Source organism: Gossypium arboreum, chromosome 3, assembly GCF_025698485.1.
Source record: "Gossypium arboreum isolate Shixiya-1 chromosome 3, ASM2569848v2, whole genome shotgun sequence".
Lineage (NCBI taxonomy): Eukaryota > Viridiplantae > Streptophyta > Magnoliopsida > Malvales > Malvaceae > Gossypium > Gossypium arboreum.
Genome location: NC_069072.1, coordinates 79425382 through 79453120, shown reverse-complemented (window position 1 = coordinate 79453120; position 27739 = coordinate 79425382). Strand labels below are relative to the sequence as shown.

Here is a 27739-nt window from a genome sequence, read left to right as displayed (position 1 = left end):
ACAAAAAGTAATTTTTAAATATTTTTCTAACTTTGATTCATAGTCACGAAACCACCGTTCTGATTAAGGTCTATATTGAGCTATTATATTATTCAATTTTTAAACTATAAAAAAGAAATACCAACCAATTGAATCGGATTTTTTAAAATACTTTTATTTTTATGATTTTTTTATTTTTTTCTGGCGGTTGAATCGAGCGGATCAATTCAACAAGTTGGACTCTGAAAAAAGTGCTCTAAAGCCATGCGAAGTTAAAATTTTAACTCTGATTCTGGAATTATGTCATGTTTGCATCCCTTAACAACTTAGATTTACAGTGTGAAAGAGAAACCAACTTGTTCACCAACCGGATTTTAAATAGAGCAAATGACTGAATAAATATTACGAGTAATAATAACCCAATAAAATGATGGAAGGGCAGGCTTTCTAAAATATCCGTGAGTGCATCATCTTTCCTGCAACAGTTTTAGATATCGGGATGGTGAATGTTACTAGGTTGATTATCCAATGGCATGTATTGTGCCATTATAGCCCGAATCTCCGAATCCATGTATCTCTGCATCAACAACAATTAATCAACTTCAGTTTCACCATTTTTTATTATATTCTCCCCATAGACTAGAATACATAGGAAAATCAGATGCAAAAACTCTCTTACCCGGATTCTGTATTTGTAAATGGCATATCCTACAGCTCCAGCAACAACCAATCCAAGAATTATTGCCCAAATGAAGCCCGAGCTTACCTCTGTTTTACCATTCTTACCTGCATCTTTTGAAATAGAACACGTCAATTGAAACATTCCCAAACATTCTGACGGCATAAAATCCCATCTATTTATCACAGAAGCACCGAAGATACTCACTGATGCACATGTCATGCTCTCGCATGTACAATGACCCATCACTACAGCTGCACTCATAGCTCCCCCAGGTATTTTTGCATTTGCACCCAGGACATTGGCAGGCCAGCTTATCCTTGCACTCATCGACATCTGGGAGACAGTCAAATGTAAGAATCGGTTTACCAACTAAACTTAGTGGAAAGGAAAATATCATAACGATGGTTTGTAGAGCACTCATATTTTATTCACATATCAACAACACCTCCACTCATTATTTTCCTAATATATAAAGCGCTAAGATCTCGGCTTCTACCAGAAGTTCCCTAAGTCAGAAACCTCTAGAAGTTATTTAAGATCTTACCAAATTCATATCAAAGTACTTTAGATGCTTAGAACTCAATTTAAAACTATCATACTGACACTCAATAGGGCCTTAGAAGGCTAGCAACCCAACATTTCTGCCACTAGAAATGTACTCCACAGAAAAATAATTCCTCACAGGCTAAAAAACCATGTGGAACTGAAAGGAACAAACATGTTAGTTGACACAAGTCAACAGTAGAAATAGCAGCTAAGCATCTTACAATTCCATGTTTTCGACAGATTTTCAGGAAAACATTTCTGCTACGAGAAATCTTCCACTGATGAAATTATTATTCAAAGGTCATTAAGACCATGTGAAACCAAAGGGACACATCGACACACTAGTATTAGTAGACACGAATCTAACAGTATATGTAGCAGTTAAAGATAAAAAAAATTCACATGTATTCTACAGATTTACAGGGTTGTCTATTGGTAGTGTTGAACATGAGAAAATCCTAGTACCTTCACAGCTGTTGACTCCATCACCCTTGAATCCAGGTGGGCACTCGCAGCCATGCGAATGATCATCCTGAACAATCCATTACAGGACCAAACAACTAAGAGACAGGAAAGAGAGAAGGAGAGGAGACAGACAAAGAGGAACTCACAAGACAAGCAGAGTACGTCTTTCCTTCTTGAGTTTCCCTCCAACATCCCCCGTTATTGATTTCACATTGTAAAGCCCCAGAAGCTGTTAATTAGAAAAGCAGATAGTGTAGTATAAGAACTAAGCACATATGAGTTGCAAAATGTTAATTTATATTTTACTGTTGATATAGGACTTAAGCATAACCAAAAATAATTTCCATCAACAAATTAACATTGTCTTCCTTTTTAGGAAAATTATTGACCTTCACAATGTGTATAACCATCTCCAGAAAACTTCACACCATTAACTATTGGGCACTCACACACTCTTCCTCGGAAGGTATCCTACAAATAAAAAGGGACATCAGAAAAAGTTGAATTGAACATATACTTAATCTACAAAAATTCAAGGCAAGTGACATACCCTGCATGCAGTAATGTTAGCAGTCTTGTCCTCCCAACACCCACTATTGTTTTCCAAGCACTCATTAGTTTCAATATCTGCTCAAGACAATTTGTAATAAGAAATGAATATCACCTCTATTGTAGCCTGTACCTAGAAATACAAGTTTATCATTGTTTAACTATAAGAGCATTGAAAAATCTATGTAAAGAGACAACTATTACTTTACCGAAGCTCATCAGGTGACAAGAAGTATGCAGCCTATAAAGGAAAGTTTCTGGAACTATTTTAATACCCAACAATGCTGACTTAACTCTTTCATTTCGTTCATTGGTAAATAAAGGAGCGCATAGCATGTACACTACGCAATAAAATGGTGAAAACCAGATAATTTAAATGTTTCGAAGGAGGACCACTAGAAGAAAATGGTTGTAAATTGAGTGCAATAATAATAACCTTTACTTAGACATATCGTTGGTTCTGTGGTCTCTTGAAAGCCAGCACAAATTGCCTTGAGAACAGCTCCTTTGTCCAACTTCCCTAAACGCATCAAAAAAAGCTTTGCGTCACAGAATGTAATTCATGCTGAGTGCTGGTAGTGACAGTAAGCTCAGATTCAAACCTCTATACTGTCTATTATTTATTACAAGAGTTGGCAGTATAGTTACATCTCCACGAGAGCCCTTGCCAATCTGAAACCAGAATTACAGCATAAAATGAAAACCTCAATGATAAAATATGACAAAGAGAGGCCCTGAATTTTTTTTCTAACTTTTTTATAAAAGTTTAGAATAGCTTAACCTGTGCATCTTGTTCAGCTTTAAGAACTGGGTTCTCCTCATCAGCCTCAGTGTCCCCAATGCATTTGTCTATTTTAGTGAGATCAACACCTATAAAGCCGAGAATAGAGGACAAACATACTAAGCATAAGTACATTGGCGATATATAAAGATATAACCTTGCTTTATCCATGCTTGACAGATTACTAAATAATCAACACTTCCAGCAGCAAATATCAGTGTTCTGGCTTTCCTAGATCCCAATAAAATCACAAATTATACAATATATGTAATAAATAAACATAAGGTAGATGCAAATGTAAATGCATATAAATTCAGTAGTGTTAAAGCAATGACCTAATTTCATTAACTTTGGCATACTAGATAAAAAGATGAGTAAAAAGGAAACATTTTATTATGTACATGCTATGAGACAGGAAGAAGAAATTACTTGTTTATCCGAAACAAAAGGAAACCATTTCAGTATTCTTATGCTCCATAAAATCAATCAAAACATAACACTAGCACCTTGTTAACACATTTAAGAAGCATCAATATTGTGTAGCCCATTCTTTGAATCATAGAAAATAAAAAAACATTGTGTAAAGCATTAACCTACCAAGAGACTGGATAACTTTATCTGCACAGTCTTTGGTATACTTCTTCTCTTTCATTGGGCAGCGGAGAGCAAAGTCCGTCACATAATCCCACCAAAGCCATGGCTTTCGACTTTCATTAGCAACTTTGAAAAAGCAAGCTTGGCGAAGATTTTGAAGCACGACATCTTTACCATCATATCCTTTAGAGAAGTCTTGCTCAGGATCTGGGGCACAGTACCTCCCATGATTGATACACTGTGACTTGCACTGTTTGCTGAGAAGAAAAGCTTCAGGGCAATACCAAGTTATATAGTGTGGGATGAACTGTGTGTACCCTTTCTGCTCGAGTACTTGAGCAGCTCCTTTGAAGTTCTTGACAAATTCCATCTGGCTGTCACACTTTGGTCCACACTCATCATTGCTATTTGTCCAAAACTCATACTCAACTCGCTCGTCAGGATGCGGAAGAGATTCGGTCCAGTCCAGACTGATTTTAACCATTTCCCCAAAGGTTATGGCGTTCTTCAAACTGTCTCCCAGAGATTTGCTAATGAGGGCAGATGGAATGGTGATGTTCTGCAGGTACTCAGCACTAGCATTCTTTTCTTCAGGGGTATCCATGGTAATCAAGGACTCATCCTGGTTGTCAGCAACAAGAATTGCAGCAGCTCCAGCTTTCTGAGCATTCCATGCCTTCAAGGTGAAGAAACAATCTGGCAGAAGAGAAAAAGCTAATTGAGAAGATAAAAACCGAAACCAAGGGAAAATAAGGCCAACAAGTTTAAATCAACACGGTAGGCAATTCTAAATATAACAAGTGCCAACTATCAACTACTAACATATTTAAGTATGCAAAACTCAGATTATCACGTGTCACATTTACAAAGATAGAACGTAATGATAACCCATCATAATTTCCAAAATTGGATCATCAATGATAAAATTTACAAGGAAAAACTGGCAGACCTCCACGATTAACAAGGAGAAAAGTAGGGAGTCCACCAGGCTTTGATTTGAAGGAGATGTCAAACTCATCAAAGATCTTGCATGCCCCTTGGTTTGCCTTAGGATAAACAACCGTACCAACTAAGGTTCCACCATATTGAGGGACCCCAAAATTCCCAATCGCGCATTCGTAAACTCCTTTGATTGACCCAGGTGATGTCACTTTCAAGCTGTTCTCCTCCACTACGAACCTCCCCAAACAATTCCCCAATAACATAATCCATACGCAGATTAAAACCCCAAACTTTTCTCTCATCTTTCCTCCACGCAAAAATAAGAAACTTTTGTGATAGTAACCCAAGATGAAGAACCTTTGAATCTATTACTTAGCATAAAAGTTACCCTTTTTTTAGCTGAATTTTTCTTTTCTATTTCTCCTTTTGCATTTGTATACCAAACAAAAATACAAAACAAAGAGTCCGTAAGAACAAGTTTGTAAGATTTATCGAAGTTTAGAATCTGATGCGATAAATCCAAGGTTTGAGAAATAGATTGGGCTTTTGGCTATATTATATCAATTTATCTTAGTTTACCAACATAAATAATTTACGATTTGAATTGCGTGATGATCTGATAAAAATAAAAAAGATTTGAATATTTGATGAAGGGCTTGGATTTTTAAGATGAGCCTAATAATAGATCTTATTTACTTATTTTTCGATATTTGAAACTGCAATCCACCACAGAGCACAATCTCCATTTTTACACTATTCATTCCCTTTCTTGAAATTTGAAAATTGGCTTACTCCAGGGCTAAACTGATAGATTTCATCTATCCCCACCCCACCAAATAAACAATTATCAAGGTTTTCTTTAACCATCATTTTGTTCAATAAGAATATGACCAGGTGCAAATTCAGAAAAAAATTTTGAGGGCAGAAGAAAATTATAGTTTATATATTTATAATTTTTAAAGGATTAAATTAAATTTTTATAATTTTAGAAATTAAAATAAAATTTTACTTTTATTAATTTAAAATTTTAAAAAATTTAAAGGACCTAAATAAAAATTTCCCATTTTAGGGGGGCCGGGTCATGCCTCCCCCTGATTTCGCCCCTGAATATGACTTGTCACTGTGGATTTCCTCGATTTTAATAAACCAAAATCTTTAACTGCAAAATAGAATATAATTCATAAATATGTTTTTGCACGTGTGTTGCCTTCTATTTTCCTCCTTAAATTGCTTCATTTTGTAAATCCCGCTGACTGAGATGAGTTTCGCTCGATAGGGATGCAAGCCCACATAAATTCAATTAAATATATTATATTTCTTTCATAAAATTGTATATTTAATTATATATTTTAAATTTATATTTAATTTAGTTATATATTTGATGTGAACTCAATTACGAATTAATTCAGGATTTATATACCCGATTGTCTACATAAGTATTTGCACTAAATTTGAATGAAATTGAAAGAAAAAGTAAAGTAATGATAATTTTTTATGTAACTCTCAAATATAAATGAACCAGAAATGAACCAATATTATATATCAATACGACTCGAATTTTATAAAATTATTTAAAATCGAAAAATTTAGGAATGGATGGAACCTTGACCCCCTATGTACATTGAGATAAGAACCAAAAGTATAAGGATAATCGTTATACTTTGGGATAGTTAACAAAGTGATAAGATCGGTTTGAAAGTGCCACAAGAACGAGTTCTTGATAAGTTCAAAAAATTCTTAAAGAACAAAGAGATTAACTCAAACATGTTTATATAAATACAAAGTCTTGACCTACAACAATGACTTAAACAAAATATATTGGACACTTAGTAGATGAATGGCCATGTTCAGCCATAAATGAAGTACATGAACAATTAAAATGGATTAATATCTTTTCTTCAACAACCAATATTAGCTTCATAAATTCGTCCATGTGTGCTTAAGGATTAAGTAAGCTCAAATAGTCACAATCAGCCATTATGATGGACAGTGACCTTTAATAGAGCATGAAAATGTCCAATAGTCAGCTTCTAGAAGGTTTCTCCATGGCTTCATTCAATTCCCATCTTAAATAGTGCAATAAATCACTTTGTGTTGACCCAAAGGTCACTTTCAATGCCCATACGATCAACCATTTAAGTGTGAACAAAATGGATGCTTTTGTAAATCCGAACAACCCCATAGAAAAAATATGCAGCTCCTCTAAAATTTAATTAATCCAGCCATTAGTCTTCTACTAGGACATATTAAACAAACATTAGACACTCTAAATGCAATAATAAAGCTATAATAAACTTGGAAAGAATTTAACACACTTTAAGACATATTAAACATGCTTAAGACACATTTAAAAGGTGTAATAACAAAGACAATTTAAACACTCATGAAACATGTAATAATGAAGACATATTAAAAACGTTGTAATAATAAAACATAAATAAATAAAAAGCTATAGAAATAAATAAATTATTTAAGATGTCCAGATTTGGGCCTTATAGGCGTCTTAAGTTTAATCACTTTTTAAAACTCAATTGGCGGCTTCGGTTCGAGCCCAATTAAGGGACCCGAGATCACATCACTCCCTTCCTCTTCAAAGCAATTTGTCCTCAAATCGATACCTATATCATAATGGAACGAGTAATCAAAGTTCAAGTGCTCAAAATAATTATCAAATGTATTTTCAGAAACCAAAGCTTTTTTTTCGAAGTTTGGAAGCTCAAAGTCTTTCAAAGTTATACAAGCATCTCGGTCCAATTCAAAGTTGATAATAGATAGCGGCTTAGTTTTCCTCAAGGCCCAATTACGAGATCCAAATCTTTCTTCCTTGAGTTAAACAACTTGAATTCGATCCACTTCCGCCTTCAATCCCTATCATTTGGTATCAGAGTCAGCCATTTTATTTGTGATAAAAGTCAAAATACAAACGACCCAATGGTGAGTGAACCCTCTAATTGATACGGCTCAGGCCGCATCATGTTTCGATACAACTCAATGACATCGGGATTAGCCCAAACACGAGGGGCCCAAGTGCAAAATGAAGCTTAATTTCAGCTCAACGAGCTCAATCTTAGTTTTCCCCAGCTTATCTAGCTCGCTCCTAGCTCATTGTGTAACACCCCTAACCCGTATCCGTCGCCGGACTGGGGTTACGAGGCATTACCAAAAAAGATAAAACTCTCACACATTCAGATAGTCTATCAAACCATATTCAAAAATATACCTTTGTAACTTCAGTTTATCAAATATTGAATCATTAATACACAAAGCACAAAACAATTTATTAGATTCACATATAACCATTTGGTTATCTTATAGCAAGAACTCTTTTTCATATAGTCAATTTCCAATGTAATAACCGAAAGATAAAACATGCTAAATACAAATGCTTTATTCAATGTCTACTTTCATTTTACCTATTAGTTTACATGCATGAAACATTTCATATAACCAAACCAATAAGTTACTCACAAAACCAATTACACATGATCATATCATTTCGACCAAACCGAACATATATGCATCGTATAAAATTGGTATTACCTTTTTGTTTTACCAATACAAAATTCTCTATTCATTTGGTCATTTATTTTAATGCATTACCGACTATAAACATACCTAATAATCATGCTATGTTCAAAGTTACATTTTCTTCATTTTACCCTATCATTCAATATGTGTATAACCTTCTATAAAAATGAATTAATATACATATATACCAACCATAATTTACACATCAAATCAAATACATTACAAATATATCTTATCATATACATAAATATCACATCAAAACATTATATACTTTTACATATACAAATGCCGAATCACAATTAGTTCATAACAATCATTTATTTATTTTATCACCTAACCAAATACAAATATATTTATCCAAACACAAAACTTACATACCATGTAATAAATATATCAAAATAAATTCTTACCATGTTCTGTCATAACCAAATATCCATTTATGCTAAATCACATATAGCACCTTAACCAAACATATCAACCAAGTTCACATGTATATTTTATATTAGCATGAATCATAGTCGAATCAACCAAACATACTTATGAATATATACTATAGCCGATTCATCAACCACATATACATCCAAAATTATCAACCATTTCCAAAGCATATAACACATATAAGCAATAACCAAACACCCAAATCAAACATGACCATCACCTAAACGAAACATTAAATCCAAACTTATCAAAGTAATAAGCCATTTTCGCATGGCTCATATTTACATAAACCAAAATTCAACATTTCAAAATATAATCCATCCTGTACATGCCATAAGTTCGAAAATTCAGCTTATAAAATACCAGAGATAGTTGATAGTGTGATAAACTTTGCGGATGATCCCCGAGCTCGTAACTAGATCTCGAAATCTATAAAACAGAGGCAAACATAACACACAGTAAGCTATTTAAGCTTAGTAAGTCATAAGCAAATAATTAACTCAAAGACATAATCAAATCATTAAAATTGAATCAAATTATACTATCATAATCACATTAAATCTCAAGCTTACAACTTCATGTATTATAAATATACTTTCACATATAATTTATTCATGACCGATTAAACATATATATACATTAACAAAGTATCATTCAATTTCCAAGCCAAAATATCATTATCATACAAAGTACATATACACTTATATACATATATTCATAAATCAAGTATAACAACCATACATATATTTATATTTTATGGTCAAATATACCATTCAAATGCATATATGTTTACATTAGTAACTTGTATAATTTGCATCACATATTAAATTGCCAACTTACCTTATTTTCAATTAGGTAATTTAACTAACTCATACCTGATCGTTTTAGCTCGTTTTACACCTTCGCTCACAACTTATCATTGCCCGTTGAACCATTCAGAATTGAATAGGACACTCGGATAATCACATATATTATACAATGGCAACGTCCCAGACGTGGTCTTACATGCTATCTCATATAGATGCCACTGTCCCAGACAGGGTCTTACACGAATCAAATACGATGCTGATGTCCCAGACATGGTCTTACACGTAACCACATATATTGATGATAACATCCCAAATGTGATTTTACACGAAAACACATATATCGATGCCAACGTCCCAGATGTGGTCTTACACAAAAACACATATCAAAATCCTATGGTTCATACGGCGCTTCTGGACATCATAATTCAGTTGAAACAATTTCGTTGACATAGCTCCCAAGCTTATTTACATTCGGCAAACATATATATATATTTCAAAATAATTCATTTCAGCATATAAAAATCATATTTATTTAAAGTTTACAATATCTATTTGCTTATAAACTTACCTCAGACGATGAAAATCGGAACGGAACGGCTAGTTGACAACTTTAGTTTTCCCCCAATCCAAATCTGATTTCTTTGGTTCTTGATCTAAACATATTCAAATTAAACTCATTCAAACATAGTTTCACTCATTTTAGTCCAAGAACACATAAATGGGCAAATTACAATTTTACTCCTAACATTTTACACTTTTTACAATTTAGTCCAATTTGCAGAAAACACAAAACATACAAAATTTGCATATACCATGCTTAAGCCGAATCTTCCTTATGTTCATACACGTCCACACATTCCATTTATTTCACATTTTAGTCCCTCAATTTATTATTTTTTCAATTTAGTCCTAATTACTCAAAATTATAAAAAATTTCAATACAAAACATGTTAATCCAAAACATATCTTTCATATTTCATCAACTAACATCACATAGCTCAAATATTCATCAATGGCATAACTCAAAATATTCATCAAAATAAAAAATTCAAGTATGGGCTTTGTAGATAACATAGCAACGATCTCAAAAACGTAAAAATTATCAAAAACCGAGCTAGTTACATACCTTGATTGAGCTTGCTAATGGCCGAACCTTTAAACCCTTTGTTTTCTTTTCTTATTTTGTTATTTCGGTAAGAAAAAAACATATGAAAGCTTATTTTAATTTTTTATGTTTTATTATTATATATATTATTACATGTTTTACTAAATTAACCTTTCTAAATATATATATAACTATTATAATTCATGGTCTTAACCGTCCACTCAAATTTTCAATGGCTTAATTTGCATTATAAGTGCTTTACATTACAAAAAAAACAACAATTAAGCACTTTCACATTTAACCTTCAAATTTTCATTTTACGCGATTAAGCTCTTTTATTTAATCGGATACTCAAATGACAAAATTAAATCACGAAAATTTCACACATATAAATTCATACATAATAAACATAGAAAATAATTTTAAAATATTTTTCTGACTCATATTCGTGGTCCCGAAACTATTGTTCCGAATAGGGTCTAAATCGAGCTGTTACACATTGAGCTCAATTCTATCTCATTTTAATTTATGCATTTTAGTTGCTGGAATAAAACATTAATTATGATTTAGTTATTTTTAGTTAATTATAGTTGAGTCTTAAATATGTCTTAAGTCTATTAATACCTGTTATAATAAGTACAGCTTTTTAATGTGTCTTAGATTAAGATATCGTAACTGTGTCTAATGAACCTCATATGGCCCAATGAACCTCGGGCTCAACTTGCCCTTACGGCCGAATCTGAGTATATTTTTCCAAGGCGATACCTTGAGAAACACTTTATCACCCACCTGATATTCGATATCCTTACGCTTCAGATCCGCGTACGACTTCTGACGATCGGAGGCTATCTTCAGACTTTCACGGATTACTTTCACTTTCTGCTCAAAGATCTCTAATCAAATCCACCCCGAAAATCTTGCTTTCACCGAGCTCAGTCCAAAACAATGGTGTACGGCATTTACGACCTTACAAAGCCTCGTAGGGTGCCATCTTAATACTTGATTGAAAGCTATTGTTGTAAGCGAATTCAATCAACGGCAAATACCGTTCCCATGAACCACTAAACTCGAGGACGCAACATCTCAACATATCCTCAAGTATCTGAATTATTCACTCGGATTGACCATCGGTTTGGGGGTGAAAGGCGGTGCTGAAATGCAACTTGGTACCCAAAGCTTCTTGCAACTTTTTCCAGAATCGCGAGGTAAATCTCGGATCTCTATCCGACACGATAGAATTAGGCACCCGTGTAATCTCACAACTCGAGAAACGTACAATTCGCTAATTTTTCCATTGAAAATCCAGACGACGGGACAAAGTGAGCCGACTTAGTCGTCTATCTACCACGACCCAAATCGCATCCTTCTTACTTGTCGACAATGGTAGTCCCGATACAAAGTCCATTGTGACTCGATCCCATTTCCACTCGGGTATCGTGATTGGTCAAGTAATCTCAAGGCACTTGATGTTCCGCTTTCACTTGTTGACATATTAAACATCTCAAACAAAGTCGGAGATGTCTCGCTTCATACCATGCCACCAAAACCGACGTTTCAAATCGTTGTACATCTTCGTACTCCCGGGTGGATTGCCATTCGCTACAATGGGCTTCATTCAGAATTATCGAAATGAGTTCAATTCTTTGGAACACATGACGACTTTTGAACCTCAAACAATCGTCATCATCGATTTGAAACTCCGAGTCCTTGTTCGAACACACTCGGCCGCTTTGCAGCCAACTCGTCGTCGACTTTTCGAGCTTCTCGAATTTGATGTGTCAATAATGGTTTGGCTTTCAATTCAGCCACTAACACACCGTCGGATCGAATGCAGACAAGTGCACATTCATCGTCGTAGAGTGAATAATGATTTACGACTCAAGGCATCCGCAACCACATTCGCCTTTCCGGGTGATAGTCAATGACCAGCTCATAATCCTTTAATGATCGAGCCAACGTCTTTGTCGCAGATTTAAGTCTCTTTGGGTCATCAAATATTTGAGACTTTTGTGATCCGAGTACACATGGCACTTCTCACCAAATAAGTAATGTCGCCAAATCTTTAAGGCGAATACGATGGCACTAATTCGAGATCATGGGTCGGATAATTTTTCTCGTGTGGCTTTAATTGCCTCGACGATAGGCCACAACTCGACCTTCTTGCATCAATACACAACCTAACCCAAGGAGGAGGCGTCACTACAGATGACAAACTCTTTGCCGATTCGGTTGCACTAGAATTGGGGCTTCACCAAATAAGTTTTCATTGATCGAAACTTTTCGACATTTCTCCGTCCATTCGAACTTAACATCCTTTTGGAGTAAGCCGTCATCGGCGTGGCTATCGTTGAGAAACCTTTACAAATCGTCGGTAATAACCTAAGAAGCCCCAAAAGCTCCGAACCTCAATAATATTTCTGAGGCTTCCAATTAAGTATGGCTGAAATTTTATTCGGTCGACTCGAATACCCGATCAGATACCACATGACCCAAGAAGCTAACCTCTCTTAACCGTAACTCACACTTTGAACTTAGCATATAATTGCTTATCCCGTAAAATTTGCAAGACTAACCTCGTGTGTTCAAGATGTTCGGTCTCATTTCTTGAATAGACCAAGATGTCATCAATGAACACGACTACGAATCGATCCAAATATGGTCTCAAGATCCGATTCATTAAATCCATAAATACCGCAGGGCATTAGTAAGCCCAAACGGCATCACTAGGAACTCATAGTGACCATATCTCGCTCAAGGCGGTCTTGGGTACGTCCAATCTCGGATTCGCAATTGATAATAGCCCGATCTCAAATCTATTTTCGAGAACACCGAGGCTCCTTCAGTTGATCGAACAAGTCATCGATACGTGGTAACGGGTATTTGTTCTTTATCGTCGCTTATTGTCGACGATAGTCGATGCATGACCTCATGGTTCCATCCTTCTTTTCACAAACAACACCGGCGCACCCCAAGACGAACAACTCAAGCGAGCAAAACCTCTATCCACCAATTCTTGCAATCGAGCTTTCAACTCCTTTAATTCCGTTGGTGCCATACGATACGGAGCTATTGAAATTGAGTGGTACCAAGTACCAATTCGATGCCAAATTCTATTTCTGAACAGTGGTAAACCCGCAATTCTTCAGGAAAACATCCGGTATTCACAAACCACGCACAGATTCGGGTTTCTTTTTCGATTCCTTGTCATCGAGCACATACGCAAGGTATGCTTCGCACCCTTTTCTTACATATTTCCGCCAACATTGCGATATTACAGGTGGCAACCCCTTTAAGTCCGTAGACTCAACCCGAATTATCTCGTTATTCGCAAGACCTCAAATCGATAGTCTTGCTTTTGCAATTTACAACCGCATCGTGCATGGTCAACCAATCCAAACCAAGAATAATGTCGAATTCATCGAACGGCAAAAGCATCAAGTCCGCCGGAAAACAAGAACCTCTAACACTAGGGGACTTTTCTTGCACACTTTGTTGACAAGCACGTAATGACCCAAGGGTTTGACACCGAATTACAAACTCGAGAGACTCAATAGGCAAAGTCTTACTAGATGCTAAGGTTTCACATATATAAGAATGAGTAGAACCAGGTCAATCAAAGCAATCACATTAGTATTAAAAGAGTGAAAGTACCAGTAATGACATCCGGAGAGGCAGATCCTCGCGTGCGGCAGATGGCATAAGTCCTAGCAGAGCCCGAGCCTCGGATCCGATGGTAGCATCTCTAGATCCTCTCTGACCGCCACTAACATTGCCCACATTTCTAGGTGGCCTACCTCGAGCAGTGGTAGCACCCGGGTTTCCACTTTGACTTACATTTTGTTCAAGCATCCTCGGGCAATCCTTCATAAAGTGGTCGGCCGATCCGCACTTATAGCAGAGCGATCACCGAACCAACAGCTCCTCGAATGCCATTTGCCACAATGCGACACTCGCCTCTCTCGCGATCATTTCCACCACTGGCGATCGAAGTGACTCGTGTGGTCACAGGGGGTCGATCGCGTCCTCGTCTAGAAAAGCCCGTAGCGCCTCTAGACCGGCTCACATCATCTCGAAATCTCTTCGATGCTTGTTGAAGAGACTTTCCCGAGGACCTCTTTCGGAATTCTCCAGTTCCCACATCAGCTTTTTGTTTCTCTTTTCTAAGCTCTTCGGCTTTACAAGCTCGATCAACAAGTACTACGAACTCTCGTATCTCGAGAATGCCAACGAACATCCTTATATCATCATTCAGCCCATCCTCGAAGCGTTTACACATAATAGCTTCGGACGAAATGCATTCTCGCAGCGTCTGGCTAAGCCTCACAAATTTTCGTTCGTAGTCAGAATCGACATAGAACCTTGCTTAAGATCAAGAAATTCCTTCGCTTTTGGTCGATGAATCTCGATCGATATACTTTTTTGAACTCGGTTTGAAAGAATTCCCAAGTCACTTGCTCTCTAGGCACCACGAAGTCGAGTACTCCACCAATAGTAGGCGGAATCGCGTAGCAAGGAGATGGTACACTTTAGGCACTCATCGGTGTACAAGATAGCTCATCGAGCACCGGATAGTGTTGTCCAACCAAAATTCAGCTCGCTCAAAGATCATCATCATCCGTAGCTTTAAATTCAGTGGCCCCATGTTTTCGAATCCTATCGATCGGGGCTTACTTGACCTTATTTGGTCAGCCATCGGAGGTATTGTAGGTGCGGGGTTGCATTTTTCGGGAATGGAGGTTGTGGAACAATAGTGTTAGTTCGAATGTATTGGTTAAACCATTCATTTATCACACTATAAAAGGCTTGCCTAGCCTCATCATTCGGATTGTTGGCCATAGGTTGAGAGTCCACGGCTGTCCCTTGCGCGGAGCAGCGCCACACTCTCCACATCATTAGCTATCGCTCGGTTGGGATCGGATCCATTACTATAAACAAACACAAAGTCAAATTGTCGTAAATCACCACACTATCGATTCATCATTTAATGGCATGTATAGCTAGACCCCAAACACATCACGGTAGTCCTAGAATCGACTAAACCGTGGCTCGATACTAATAAAATTGTAACACCCGAACCCGAGACCATCGCCGTGTCGGACACGAGGGTTAACAAGCCAAGTCCACATATTTTGCCCACCAATTTGACATTTCCAGTCAGGCTGGAAAACTGCATCACCGTCGCCTCAAAAATCATATCTCGAGTTTCAAAACTCGGAAAATGGTTTCGTAAATTTTCCTTGAATTTAGACTCATATATCCATCCATGGACTTATTTCTAGAATTTTGGTCGGGCCAATTGGTACAGTTTATTAGTTAAAGTCACCCATGTTACAGGGATCGACTGCTCTGACCTTCGTGCGTTACAACTTGAATATCTCTCTGTACAGGGATTGAATACTGGTTCCGTTTGTTTCTAATGAAACTAGACTCAAAATGGAATCTATACATATAATGCATGACTCCTAATTCTTTCTGGATAATTTATAGTAAATTTTTAAAGTTGCGACAGGGGACCCAGAAACCGTTCTGGCCCTGTCTCACAATAGCTTTAATATCTGTTAACATGTAACTCCTATGCCCGTTTCGTTTCTTCCATATGAAAATAGACTCATCAAGGTTCATTTACATAGCTTATTAACTATTTAATACCATTTCTACAAATTTTGGTGATTTTTCACATTCACGTCACTGCAGCTGGCAGCATCTGTTTTTAAGGTAGGTCTTACCTAGTTTGTAGTCTCCATGAACCAACTAGTCTTGCCATACATAGGTTCACATATGATCATTTTAACCATACCAATGGCTGATCATGTGACCAACATTCCCATTTCCAATACATAATCACATCATGACACCATATATATATATATACAAACCGCAAATAGTCTAAGTTCAGATTTCACTTTTACGAGCCATTTTCGCATGGCCGCATACATATACATCACAACATATTTAAACCAGCAAGGGGTAGTCCTATACATGCCCTTTCAAAGTTCAACCAAAAATTTATACCAAAATGGAGGCTTTGATAGTGTGGATGACTTCGACTTTAATGATCCCGAATCCGATTGCTATCGAGCACAATCTATAAAATAGAGAGCCAAAGCAACGGGTAAGCATTTTTATGCTTAGTAAGTCTCAAGGAATAAAATCAGCTTTAATTAAAGCAATACATTCACATGGCCAAGTGCATCATTTCATTAATACACATTCACATAATCATTCTTACTTCACACTTCATCATTATATACTTTCACAAGGTATCAACCAATTCAATAGCTGAAATTCGTTAGTCGATCGAGCGAATGTTGCTCAAACATGTCGACTTTCCAATGCACATATAAACATACCTTATTCTTTGGGCTTTTCGAGCGTACCAATTGAATTCATTACAGCAACCAACACTCACCTCCAGCCCAAGCTTCTTCGGAATACAACCGGATATAACCACGCGCACGAATGCCTTCGGTCTTAGCTCGATAGAACGACTCGCACGAATGCCTTCGGTCTTAGCCGGATGTAGCCGCTAGCACAATTGCCTTCGGTCTTAACCCGGATATAATTTCCAGCAATAACGTCTTCGGACTTAGCCGGATATCATTCAATTGCTCATGCACACATACATCAATAATCATTAGACATTCATATTTCATTTTCGTTACTAAGGCTCAAACACAAATATAATCACTAGCATAATCGCCTTCGGACTTAGCCCGTATCATTCAAATACTCATACACACATAAATCAATAATCAATACACATCCATATTTCATTTCACATAATTCAAGTAGGGTCACTTCTTGAGGACTTACCTCGGATGTTGTCGAACGGCTTTTACGGCTATTCGATCACTTTTTCCTTCCCCTTGTCCAATTGTGGCCCTCTAAGCTCTTGAGCTAATTCAAACAAATTTAATTTATTAACACCTCATTATGCTAGCTTATGGCCGAATATGACAAGGAGTTTAAATGGTCATATGGCCACCCTTTAGCTTGAGTACACAATGGTCATGCACATTTTATACTACATCAAGCAATTCAATACAATTCATTCAAGCATCAAGGAAAAGCTAAGGCCATCAATCGGCTACCTAAGGCCGAACATACATGTCCAATTTGAGGCCAATTATACACTTAACACCACACAAAAACAGCATGCATTTTACTAGTTAATGCTTTACATATTGTGGCTCAATACTTATAATACATCATCAAGCACTCATATGGCCGATTATACTTAGTCATACTTGCACCAAATCAACAATAAATTCCAAGATTTCCACATCATAGGTATTCTAGGCCGAATGTACTTGCAATTTCACAAACATTCTTCAACATTTTCTTCTTTAAACAAACATATTCATCACTTACTTCATAACCAAAACATCATGTGCAAACATATATATACATATATGTGCATGGTCAATTTCAAGGTGTCCATAGCCATCCAAAACACAAATTTTAACTAACATGCAAGAAGCATGAACCATGCTCATGAATGCATCATGGCCGAATACACCACAATCATGCCCTTTCAACTTCAATCATGGTTAAACAAAAGAAAACTCAAAGTCTTACTCAAGATGGCTACAAAGAAATTTCAAGAGTAGACAATCCATCTTTGCATGCATCATCATCAAGCTTCACACTTAGCATGCAATGGCTTTATCACCATATTCACTTTGGCCGAATTTCATTCCCATGACATAACAAAGATTTGAACCATGGGCTAACAAGAACATCAATCTAGCAACCAAAAACATGCATGAATCTCATGGCACAACCTCAAACATACCTTACTCTTGATGCAAGTATAGCCAACCTCTTCCTAATCCTCTTCCAAACCAAGTATGAAGCAAAACTCCTTCCTTATTCTTAGTATTTTCGCCAAAAGGAGAGTGAAAGTAGATGAACAAAAGAATTTTTTTTCTTTGTTTTTGTTTCTCTCATGTACGGCACAAGGGGGGGGGGGAAAGCATCCACACTCATTTTTTTTTTCATTTCTTTACCCATGCTCTTATTTTATTATTTCTAACATCCACCACTAGCAAAACATGTTTAAGACATGTTTTCTTTTGCCCATCTTCATCACCATGGACGGCCACTTCCTTCTCTTTGGGTAAATTGACATGCAAAACCATTCTTTTGCATGCATATACTATTAGACCATTGAAGATTGGCCTATCACCTTTCAACAATGTTTCATATAAGTCCATCTTAATAAATTCACATAGAAATGATCAAATTAATGCATGCAACTTTCACACATGCATTTGCTAACATCATAAACATAGAATGTAACTTTTAATTACTTATAAGACTGGGTTTAATGGTCCCGACACCACTTCCCGACTAGGGTCAAATTAGGGATGTCACAACTCTCCCCCACTTAAGAAATTTTCGTCCCCGAAAATCTTACCGGTAAATAGGTTTGGATATCGCTCTTTCATAGAGTTCTCAGTCTCCCAAGTAGCTTCTTCTATCCCGTGCTTGAGCCATAACACTTTCACTAGCGGAACCCGCTTGTTTCGCAACTCTTTCACTTCCCGTGATAGGATACGAATCGGTTCTTCCTCATAACTCATATTAGCTTGAATTTCAATTTCTGATGGACTAATCACGTGCGATGGATCGGATCTATAGCGTCGAAGCATCGAAACATGAAAGACATCGTGAACCTTTTCGAGTTCAGGGGGCAAAATCAAACGATATGCCACTGGACCGACTCGCTCGGATATCTCATATGGCCCAATGAACCTCGGGCTCAACTTGCCCTTACAGCCGAATCTGAGTATATTTTTCCAAGGCGATACCTTGAGAAACACTTTATCACCCACCTGATACTCGATATCCTTACGCTTCAGATCCGCGTACGACTTTTGACGATCGGAGGCTATCTTCAGACTTTCACGGATTACTTTCACTTTCTGTTCAGCATCTCTAATCAAATCCACCCCGAAAATCTTGCTTTCACCGAGCTCAGTCCAAAACAATGGTGTACGGCATTTACGACCTTACAAAGCCTCGTAGGGTGCCATCTTAATACTTGATTGAAAGCTGTTGTTGTAAGCGAATTCAATCAACGGCAAATACCGCTCCCATGAACCACTAAACTCGAGGACGCAACATCTCAACATATCCTCAAGTATCCGAATTATTCGCCGGATTGACCATCGGTTTGGGGTGAAAGGCGGTCTGAAATGCAACTTGGTACCCAAAGCTTCTTGCAACTTTTTCCGAATCGCGAGGTAAATCTCGGATCTCTATCCGACACGATAGAATTAGGCACCCGTGTAATCTCACAATGAGAACGTACAATTCGGCTAATTTGTCCATTGAAAATCCGACGACGGGACAAAGTGAGCCGACTTAGTCGATCTATCTACCACGACCCAAATCGCATCCTTCTTACTTGCTGACAATGGTAGTCCTGATACAAAGTCCATTGTGACTCGATCCCATTTCCACTCGGGTATCGTGATTGGCTGAAGTAATCCTGAAGGCACTTGATGTTCCGCTTTCACTTGTTGACATATTAAACATCTCGAAACAAAGTCGGAGATGTCTCATTTCATACCATGCCACTAAAACCAACGTTTCAAATCGTTGTACATCTTCGTACTCCACGGGTGGATTGCCATTCGGCTACAATGGGCTTCATTCAGAATTATCGAAATGAGTTTCGAATTCTTTGGAACACACAGACGACTTTTGAACCTCAAACAATCGTCATCATCGATTTGAAACTCCGAGTCCTTGTTCGAACACACTCAGCCCATTTTGCGCCAACTCGTCGTCGACTTTTCGAGCTTCTCGAATTTGATGTGTCAATAATGGTTTGGCTTTCAATTCAGCCACTAACACACCGTCGGATCGAATGCATAAGTGCACATTCATCGTCGTAGAGTGAATAATGATTTACGACTCAAGGCATCCGCAACCACATTCGCCTTTCCGGGTGATAGTCAATGACCAGCTCATAATCCTTTATGATTCGAGCCAACGTCTTTGTCGCAGATTTAAGTCTCTTTGGGTCATCAAATATTTGAGACTTTTGTGATCCGAGTACACATGGCACTTCTCACCAAATAAGTAATGTCGCCAAATCTTTAAGGCGAATACGATGGCGACTAATTCGAGATCATGGGTCGGATAATTTTTCTCGTGTGGCTTTAATTGCCTCGACGATAGGCCACAACTCGACCTTCTTGCATCAATACACAACCTAACCCAAGGAGGGAGGCGCCACTACAGATGACAAACTCTTTGCCGATTCGGGTTGCACTAGAATTGGGGCTTCATCAAATAAGTTTTCAGTTGATCGAAACTTTTCGACATTTCTCCGTCCATTCGAACTTAACATCCTTTTGGAGTAGCCGTCATCGGCGTGGCTATCGTTGAGAAACCTTTACAAATCGTCGGTAATAACCTAAGAAGCCCCAAAAGCTCGAACCTCAGAATATTTCTGAGGCTTCCAATTAAGTATGGCTGAAATTTTATTCGGTCGACTCGAATACCCGATGCAGATACCACATGACCCAAGAAGCTAACCCTCTTAACCAAAACTCACACTTGCTTGAACTTAGCATATAATTGCTTATCCCGTAAAATTTGCAAGACTAACCTCGTGTGTTCAAGATGTTCGGTCTCATTTCTTGAATAGACCAAGATGTCATCAATGAACACGACTACGAATCGATCCAAATATGGTCTCAAGATCCGATTCATTAAATCCATAAATACCGCAGGGCATTAGTAAGCCCAAACGGCATCACTAGGAACTCATAGTGACCATATCTCGCTCAAGGCGTCTTGGGTACGTCCAATCTCGGATTCGCAATTGATAATAGCCCGATCTCAAATCTATTTTCGAGAACACCGAGGCTCTTCAGTTGATCGAACAAGTCATCGATACGTGGTAACGGTATTTGTTCTTTATCGTCGCTTTATTGTCGACGATAGTCGATGCACGACCTCATGGTTCCATCCTTCTTTTCACAAACAACACCGGCGCACCCAAGGCGAACAACTCAAGCGAGCAAAACCTCTATCCACCAATTCTTGCAATCGAGCTTTCAACTCCTTTAATTCCGTTGGTGCCATACGATACGGAGCTATTGAAATTGAGTGGTACCGGTACCAATTCGATGCCAAATTCTATTTCGAACAGTGGTAAACCCGACAATTCTTCGAGGAAAACATCCGGTATTCACAAACCACGGCACAGATTCGGTTTTTTTTCGATTCCTTGTCATCGAGCACATACGCAAGGTATGCTTCGCACCCTTTTCTTACATATTTCGGGCCAACATTGCCGATATTACGGTGGCAACCCCTTTAAGTCCGTAGACTCAACCCGAATTATCTCGTTATTCGCGACCTCAAATCGATAGTCTTGCTTTTGCAATTTACAACCGCATCGTGCATGGTCAACCAATCCAAACCAAGAATAACGTCAATTCATCGAACGGCAAAAGCATCAAGTCCGCCGGAAAACAAGAACCTCGGAACACTAGGGGACTTTTCTTGCACACTTTGTTGACAAGCACGTAATGACCCAAGGGTTTGACACCGAATTACAAACTCAGTAGACTCAATAGGCAAAGTCTTACTAGATGCTAAGGTTTCACATATATAAGAATGAGTAGAACCGGGGTCAATCAAAGCAATCACATTAGTATTGAAAAGAGTGAAAGTACCAGTAATGACATCCGAGAGGCAGATCCTCGGCGTGCGCAGATGGCATAAGTCCTAGCAGAGCCCGAGCCTCGGATCGATGGTAGCATCTCTAGATCCTCTCTGACCGCCACTAACATTGCCCACATTTCTAGGTGGCCTACCTCGAGCAGTGGTAGCACCCGGGTTTCCACTTTGACTTACATTTTGTTCAAGCATCCTCGGGCAATCCTTCGTAAAGTGGTCGGCTGATCCGCACTTATAGCAGGAGCGATCATCGAACCAACAGCTCCTGAATGCCATTTGCCACAATGCAGACACTCCGCCTCTCTCGCGATCATTTCCACCATCGGCGATCAAGTGACTCGTGTGGTCATAGGGGTCGATCGCGTCCTCGTCTAGAAAAGCCCGTAGCGCCTCTAGACCGGCTCACATCATCTCGAAATCTCTTCGATGCTTGTTGAAGAGACTTTCCGAGGACCTCTTCGAATTCTCCGGTTCCCACATCAGCTTTTTGTTTCTCCTTTCTAAGCTCTTCGCTTTACAAGCTCGATCAACAAGTACTACGAACTCTCGTATCTCGAGAATGCCAACGAACATCCTTATATCATCATTCAGCCCATCCTCAAGCGTTTATACATAATAGCTTCGGACGAAATGCATTCTCGCGCATCGGCTAAGCCTCACAAATTTTCGTTCGTAGTCGAGAATCGACATAGAACCTTGCTTAAGATCAAGAAATTCCTTCGCTTTTGGTCGATGAATCTCGATCGATATACTTTTTTTGAACTCGGTTTGAAAGAATTCCCAAGTCACTTGCTCTCTAGGCACCACGAAGTCGAGTACTCCACCAATAGTAGGCGGAATCGCGTAGCAAGGAGATGGTACACTTTAGGCACTCATCGGTGTACAAGATAGCTCATCGAGCACCGGATAGTGTTGTCCAACCAAAATTCAGCTCGCTCAGCATCATCATCATCCGTAGCTTTAAATTCAGTGGCCCCATGTTTTCGAATCCTATCGACTGGGGGCTTACTTGACCTTATTTGGTCAGTTACCGGAGGTATTGTAGGTGCGGGGGTTGCATTTTTCGGGAATGGAGGTTGTGGAACAGCCGTGTTAGTTCGAATGTATTGGTTAAACCATTCATTTATCACACTATAAAAGGCTTGCCTAGCCTCATCATTCGGATTGCTGGCCATAGGTTGAGAGTCCGCCGGCGCTGTCCCTTGCGCGGGAGCAGGCGCCACACTCTCCACATCATTAGCTATCGCTCGGTTGGGATCGGGATCCATTACTATAAACAAACACAAAGTCAAATTGTCAGAAATCACCACACTATCGATTCATCATTTAATGGCATGTATAGCTAGACCCCAAACACATCACGGTAGTCCTAGAATCGACTAAACCGTGGCTCTGATACCAATAAAATTGTAACACCCCGAACCCGAGACCATCGCCGGTGTCGGACACGAGGGGTTAACAAGCCAAGTCCACATATTTTGCCCACCAATTTGACATTTCCAGTCAGGCTGGAAAACTGCATCACCGTCGCCTCAAAAATCATATCTCGAGTTTCAAAACTCGGAAAATGGTTTCGTAAATTTTCCTTGAATTTAGACTCATATATCCATCCATGGACTTATTTCTAGAATTTTTGGTCGGGCCAATTGGTACAGTTTATTAGTTAAAGTCACCCATGTTACAGGGATCGACTGCTCTGACCTTCGTGCGTTACAACTTGAATATCTCTCTGTACAGGGATTGAATACTGGTTCCGTTTGTTTCTAATGAAACTAGACTCAAAATGGAATCTATACATATAATGCATGACTCCTAATTCTTTCTGGATAATTTATAGTAAATTTTTAAAGTTGCGACAGGGGACCCAGAAACCGTTCTGGCCCTGTCTCACAATAGCTTTAATATCTGTTAACATGTAACTCCTATGCCCGTTTCGTTTCTTCCATATGAAAATAGACTCATCAAGGTTCATTTACATAGCTTATTAACTATTTAATACCATTTCTACAAATTTTGGTGATTTTTCACATTCACGTCACTGCAGCTGGCAGCATCTGTTTTTAAGGTAGGTCTTACCTAGTTTGTAGTCTCCATGAACCAACTAGTCTTGCCATACATAGGTTCACATATGATCATTTTAACCATACCAATGGCTGATCATGTGACCAACATTCCCATTTCCAATACATAATCACATCATGACACCATATATATATATATACAAACCGCAAATAGTCTAAGTTCAGATTTCACTTTTACGAGCCATTTTCGCATGGCCGCATACATATACATCACAACATATTTAAACCAGCAAGGGTAGTCCTATACATGCCCTTTCAAAGTTCAACCAAAATTTATACCAAAATGGAGGCTTTGATAGTGTGGATGACTTCGACTTTAATGATCCCGAATCCGATTGCTATCGAGCACAATCTATAAAATAGAGAGCCAAAGCAACGGGTAAGCATTTTTATGCTTAGTAAGTCTCAAGGAATAAAATCAGCTTTAATTAAAGCAATACATTCACATGGCCAAGTGCATCATTTCATTAATACACATTCACATAATCATTCTTACTTCACACTTCATCATTATATACTTTCACAAGGTATCAACCAATTCAATAGCTGAAATTCGTTAGTCGATCGAGCGAATGTTGCTCAAACATGTCGACTTTCCAATGCACATATAAACATACCTTATTCTTTGGGCTTTTCGAGCGCACCAATTGAATTCATTACAGCAACCAACACTCACCTCCAGCCCAAGCTTCTTCGAATACAACCGGATATAACCACGCGCACGAATGCCTTCGGTCTTAGCTCGATAGAACGACTCGCACGAATGCCTTCGGGTCTTAGCCCGGATGTAGCCGCTAGCACAATTGCCTTCGGGTCTTAACCCGGATATAATTTCCAGCAATAACGTCTTCGGGACTTAGCCCGGATATCATTCAATTGCTCATGCACACATACATCAATAATCATTAGACATTCATATTTCATTTTCGTTACTAAGGCTCAAACACAAATATAATCACTAGCATAATCGCCTTCGGGACTTAGCCCGGGTATCATTCAAATACTCATACACACATAAATCAATAATCAATACACATCCATATTTCATTTCACATAATTCAAGTAGGGTCACTTCTTGAGGACTTACCTCGGATGTTGTCGAACGGCTTTTACGGCTATTCGATCACTTTTTCCTTCCCCTTGTCCAATTGTGGCCCTCTAAGCTCTTGAGCTAATTCAAACAAATTTAATTTATTAACACCTCATTATGCTAGCTTATGGCCGAATATGACAAGGAGTTTAAATGGTCATATGGCCACCCTTTAGCTTGAGTACACAATGGTCATGCACATTTTATACTACATCAAGCAATTCAATACAATTCATTCAAGCATCAAGGAAAAGCTAAGGCCATCAATCGGCTACCTAAGGCCGAACATACATGTCCAATTTGAGGCCAATTATACACTTAACACCACACAAAAACAGCATGCATTTTACTAGTTAATGCTTTACATATTGTGGCTCAATACTTATAATACATCATCAAGCACTCATATGGCCGATTATACTTAGTCATACTTGCACCAAATCAACAATAAATTCCAAGATTTCCACATCATAGGTATTCTAGGCCGAATGTACTTGCAATTTCACAAACATTCTTCAACATTTTCTTCTTTAAACAAACATATTCATCACTTACTTCATAACCAAAACATCATGTGCAAACATATATATACATATATGTGCATGGTCAATTTCAAGGTGTCCATAGCCATCCAAAACACAAATTTTAACTAACATGCAAGAAGCATGAACCATGCTCATGAATGCATCATGGCCGAATACACCACAATCATGCCCTTTCAACTTCAATCATGGTTAAACAAAAGAAAACTCAAAGTCTTACACAAGATGGCTACAAAGAAATTTCAAGAGTAGACAATCCATCTTTGCATGCATCATCATCAAGCTTCACACTTAGCATGCAATGGCTTTATCACCATATTCACTTTGGCGAATTTCATTCCCATGACATAACAAAGATTTGAACCATGGGCTAACAAGAACATCAATCTAGCAACCAAAAACATGCATGAATCTCATGGCACAACCTCAAACATACCTTACTCTTGATGCAAGTATAGCCAACCTCTTCCTAATCCTCTTCCAAACCAAGTATGAAGCAAAACTCCTTCCTTATTCTTAGTATTTTCGGCCAAAAGGAGAGTGAAAGTAGATGAACAAAAAATTTTTTTCTTTGTTTTTGTTTCTCTCATGTACGGCACAAGGGGGGAAAGCATCCACACTCATTTTTTTTTCATTTCTTTACCCATGCTCTTATTTTATTATTTCTAACATCCACCACTAGCAAAACATGTTTAAGACATGTTTTCTTTTGCCCATCTTCATCACCATGGCCGCCACTTCCTTCTCTTTGGGTAAATTGACATGCAAAACCATTCTTTTGCATGCATATACTATTAGACCATTGAAGATTGGCCTATCACCTTTCAACAATGTTTCATATAAGTCCATCTTAATAAATTCACATAGAAATGATCAAATTAATGCATGCAACTTTCACACATGCATTTGCTAACATCATAAACATAGAATGTAACTTTTAATTACTTATAAGACTGGGTTTAATGGTCCCGACACCACTTCCCGACTAGGGTCAAATTAGGGATGTCACAAATTATATATAACGATCTCCTAAGGTCACAACGCCAAAATATCCACAATTAAACAATTCTAATTACTGATTTAATACATATCATCTCTGTTCATATTCATCAATTCGCATCACAAACTTATACACAATGCCTGCTTATTAAATTAACATTTAACACAATAATGCTCAATGAACCATCACGTATCCAACCACATATGAGTGCATTAAATTTAGTTTATCACATATATAACTTGTTACATTAGCATTACATTCCATAGTTCAACACATACGTACTTACTGATTTTTGCACACTTTCACTGCACATTTATATTGCTAACACAACATCATCACTATTATTTGACATATTTAATATGCTCACAACACAATATAATTCACAATAGTCATCACACATGTCTCATATCACAATATCGCATCATAATAATCAATCCATAAATATTCTCATAATCACATTATTTACCAAAAATAAAATAAGGGAAATAGAAAGCTTACACTCGGAACTTAGGATAGGGGTTTAGGATATTCCTAAGCTCCCAATTAACACTAAGAGTCGTGTCTACTAGCAGCAATTCCAAACACTCATCGATTACGCTTTCGCCGAAAAGTCGAAATCTCAAACTAGTTTTTCCTTACTTTTGTCTCTACTTGTAGAAGGTCCTATCGATTCCAACACTTCAAAAAATTAAATCACACAAAAACACAATCAACATTCAGCCAAAGACTCATATCAAACAATCCAAAAACACAAGCCTAAGCTAGGTTCTATTCTGACAGAAACCTTTAACATAACAAACTTTAAATCTGAATAACTCGGTCTATATTTGGTCTTTTCACCTAAAACCAATTCTTTTCATCTTATAATTCACCTACAACTAATTCTCAACCTTTAAACTACACAA

At 37.9% G+C, this 27739-nt stretch overlaps 1 protein-coding gene across 4 annotated transcripts; it reads right to left on the bottom strand.

Moving 5' to 3' along the window:
- Nucleotides 1-251: 251 nt before the first annotated feature.
- LOC108454058 (vacuolar-sorting receptor 1-like) lies at nucleotides 252-5430 on the bottom strand. Of its 4 annotated transcripts, none has more exons than XM_017752365.2 (12): nucleotides 4546-5409; nucleotides 3600-4292; nucleotides 3003-3091; nucleotides 2824-2893; nucleotides 2658-2741; nucleotides 2223-2299; nucleotides 2062-2143; nucleotides 1819-1901; nucleotides 1673-1739; nucleotides 866-994; nucleotides 659-765; nucleotides 252-556 (listed from the first exon to the last, which is right to left on the bottom strand). In XM_017752365.2, exons 1-12 carry the CDS (start codon nucleotides 4838-4840, stop codon nucleotides 467-469), a joined length of 1866 nt encoding a protein of 621 aa, XP_017607854.1. In that variant the 5' UTR covers nucleotides 4841-5409; the 3' UTR covers nucleotides 252-466. The 4 variants fall into 4 exon arrangements, 2 of the variants coding, with proteins under 2 accessions (XP_017607854.1, XP_017607853.1); XM_017752364.2 differs by having other exon boundaries at nucleotides 659-771; nucleotides 4546-5406; XR_001866666.2 differs by lacking the exon at nucleotides 1673-1739 and having other exon boundaries at nucleotides 4546-5430.
- Between the last annotated feature and the right edge of the window lie 22309 nt (nucleotides 5431-27739).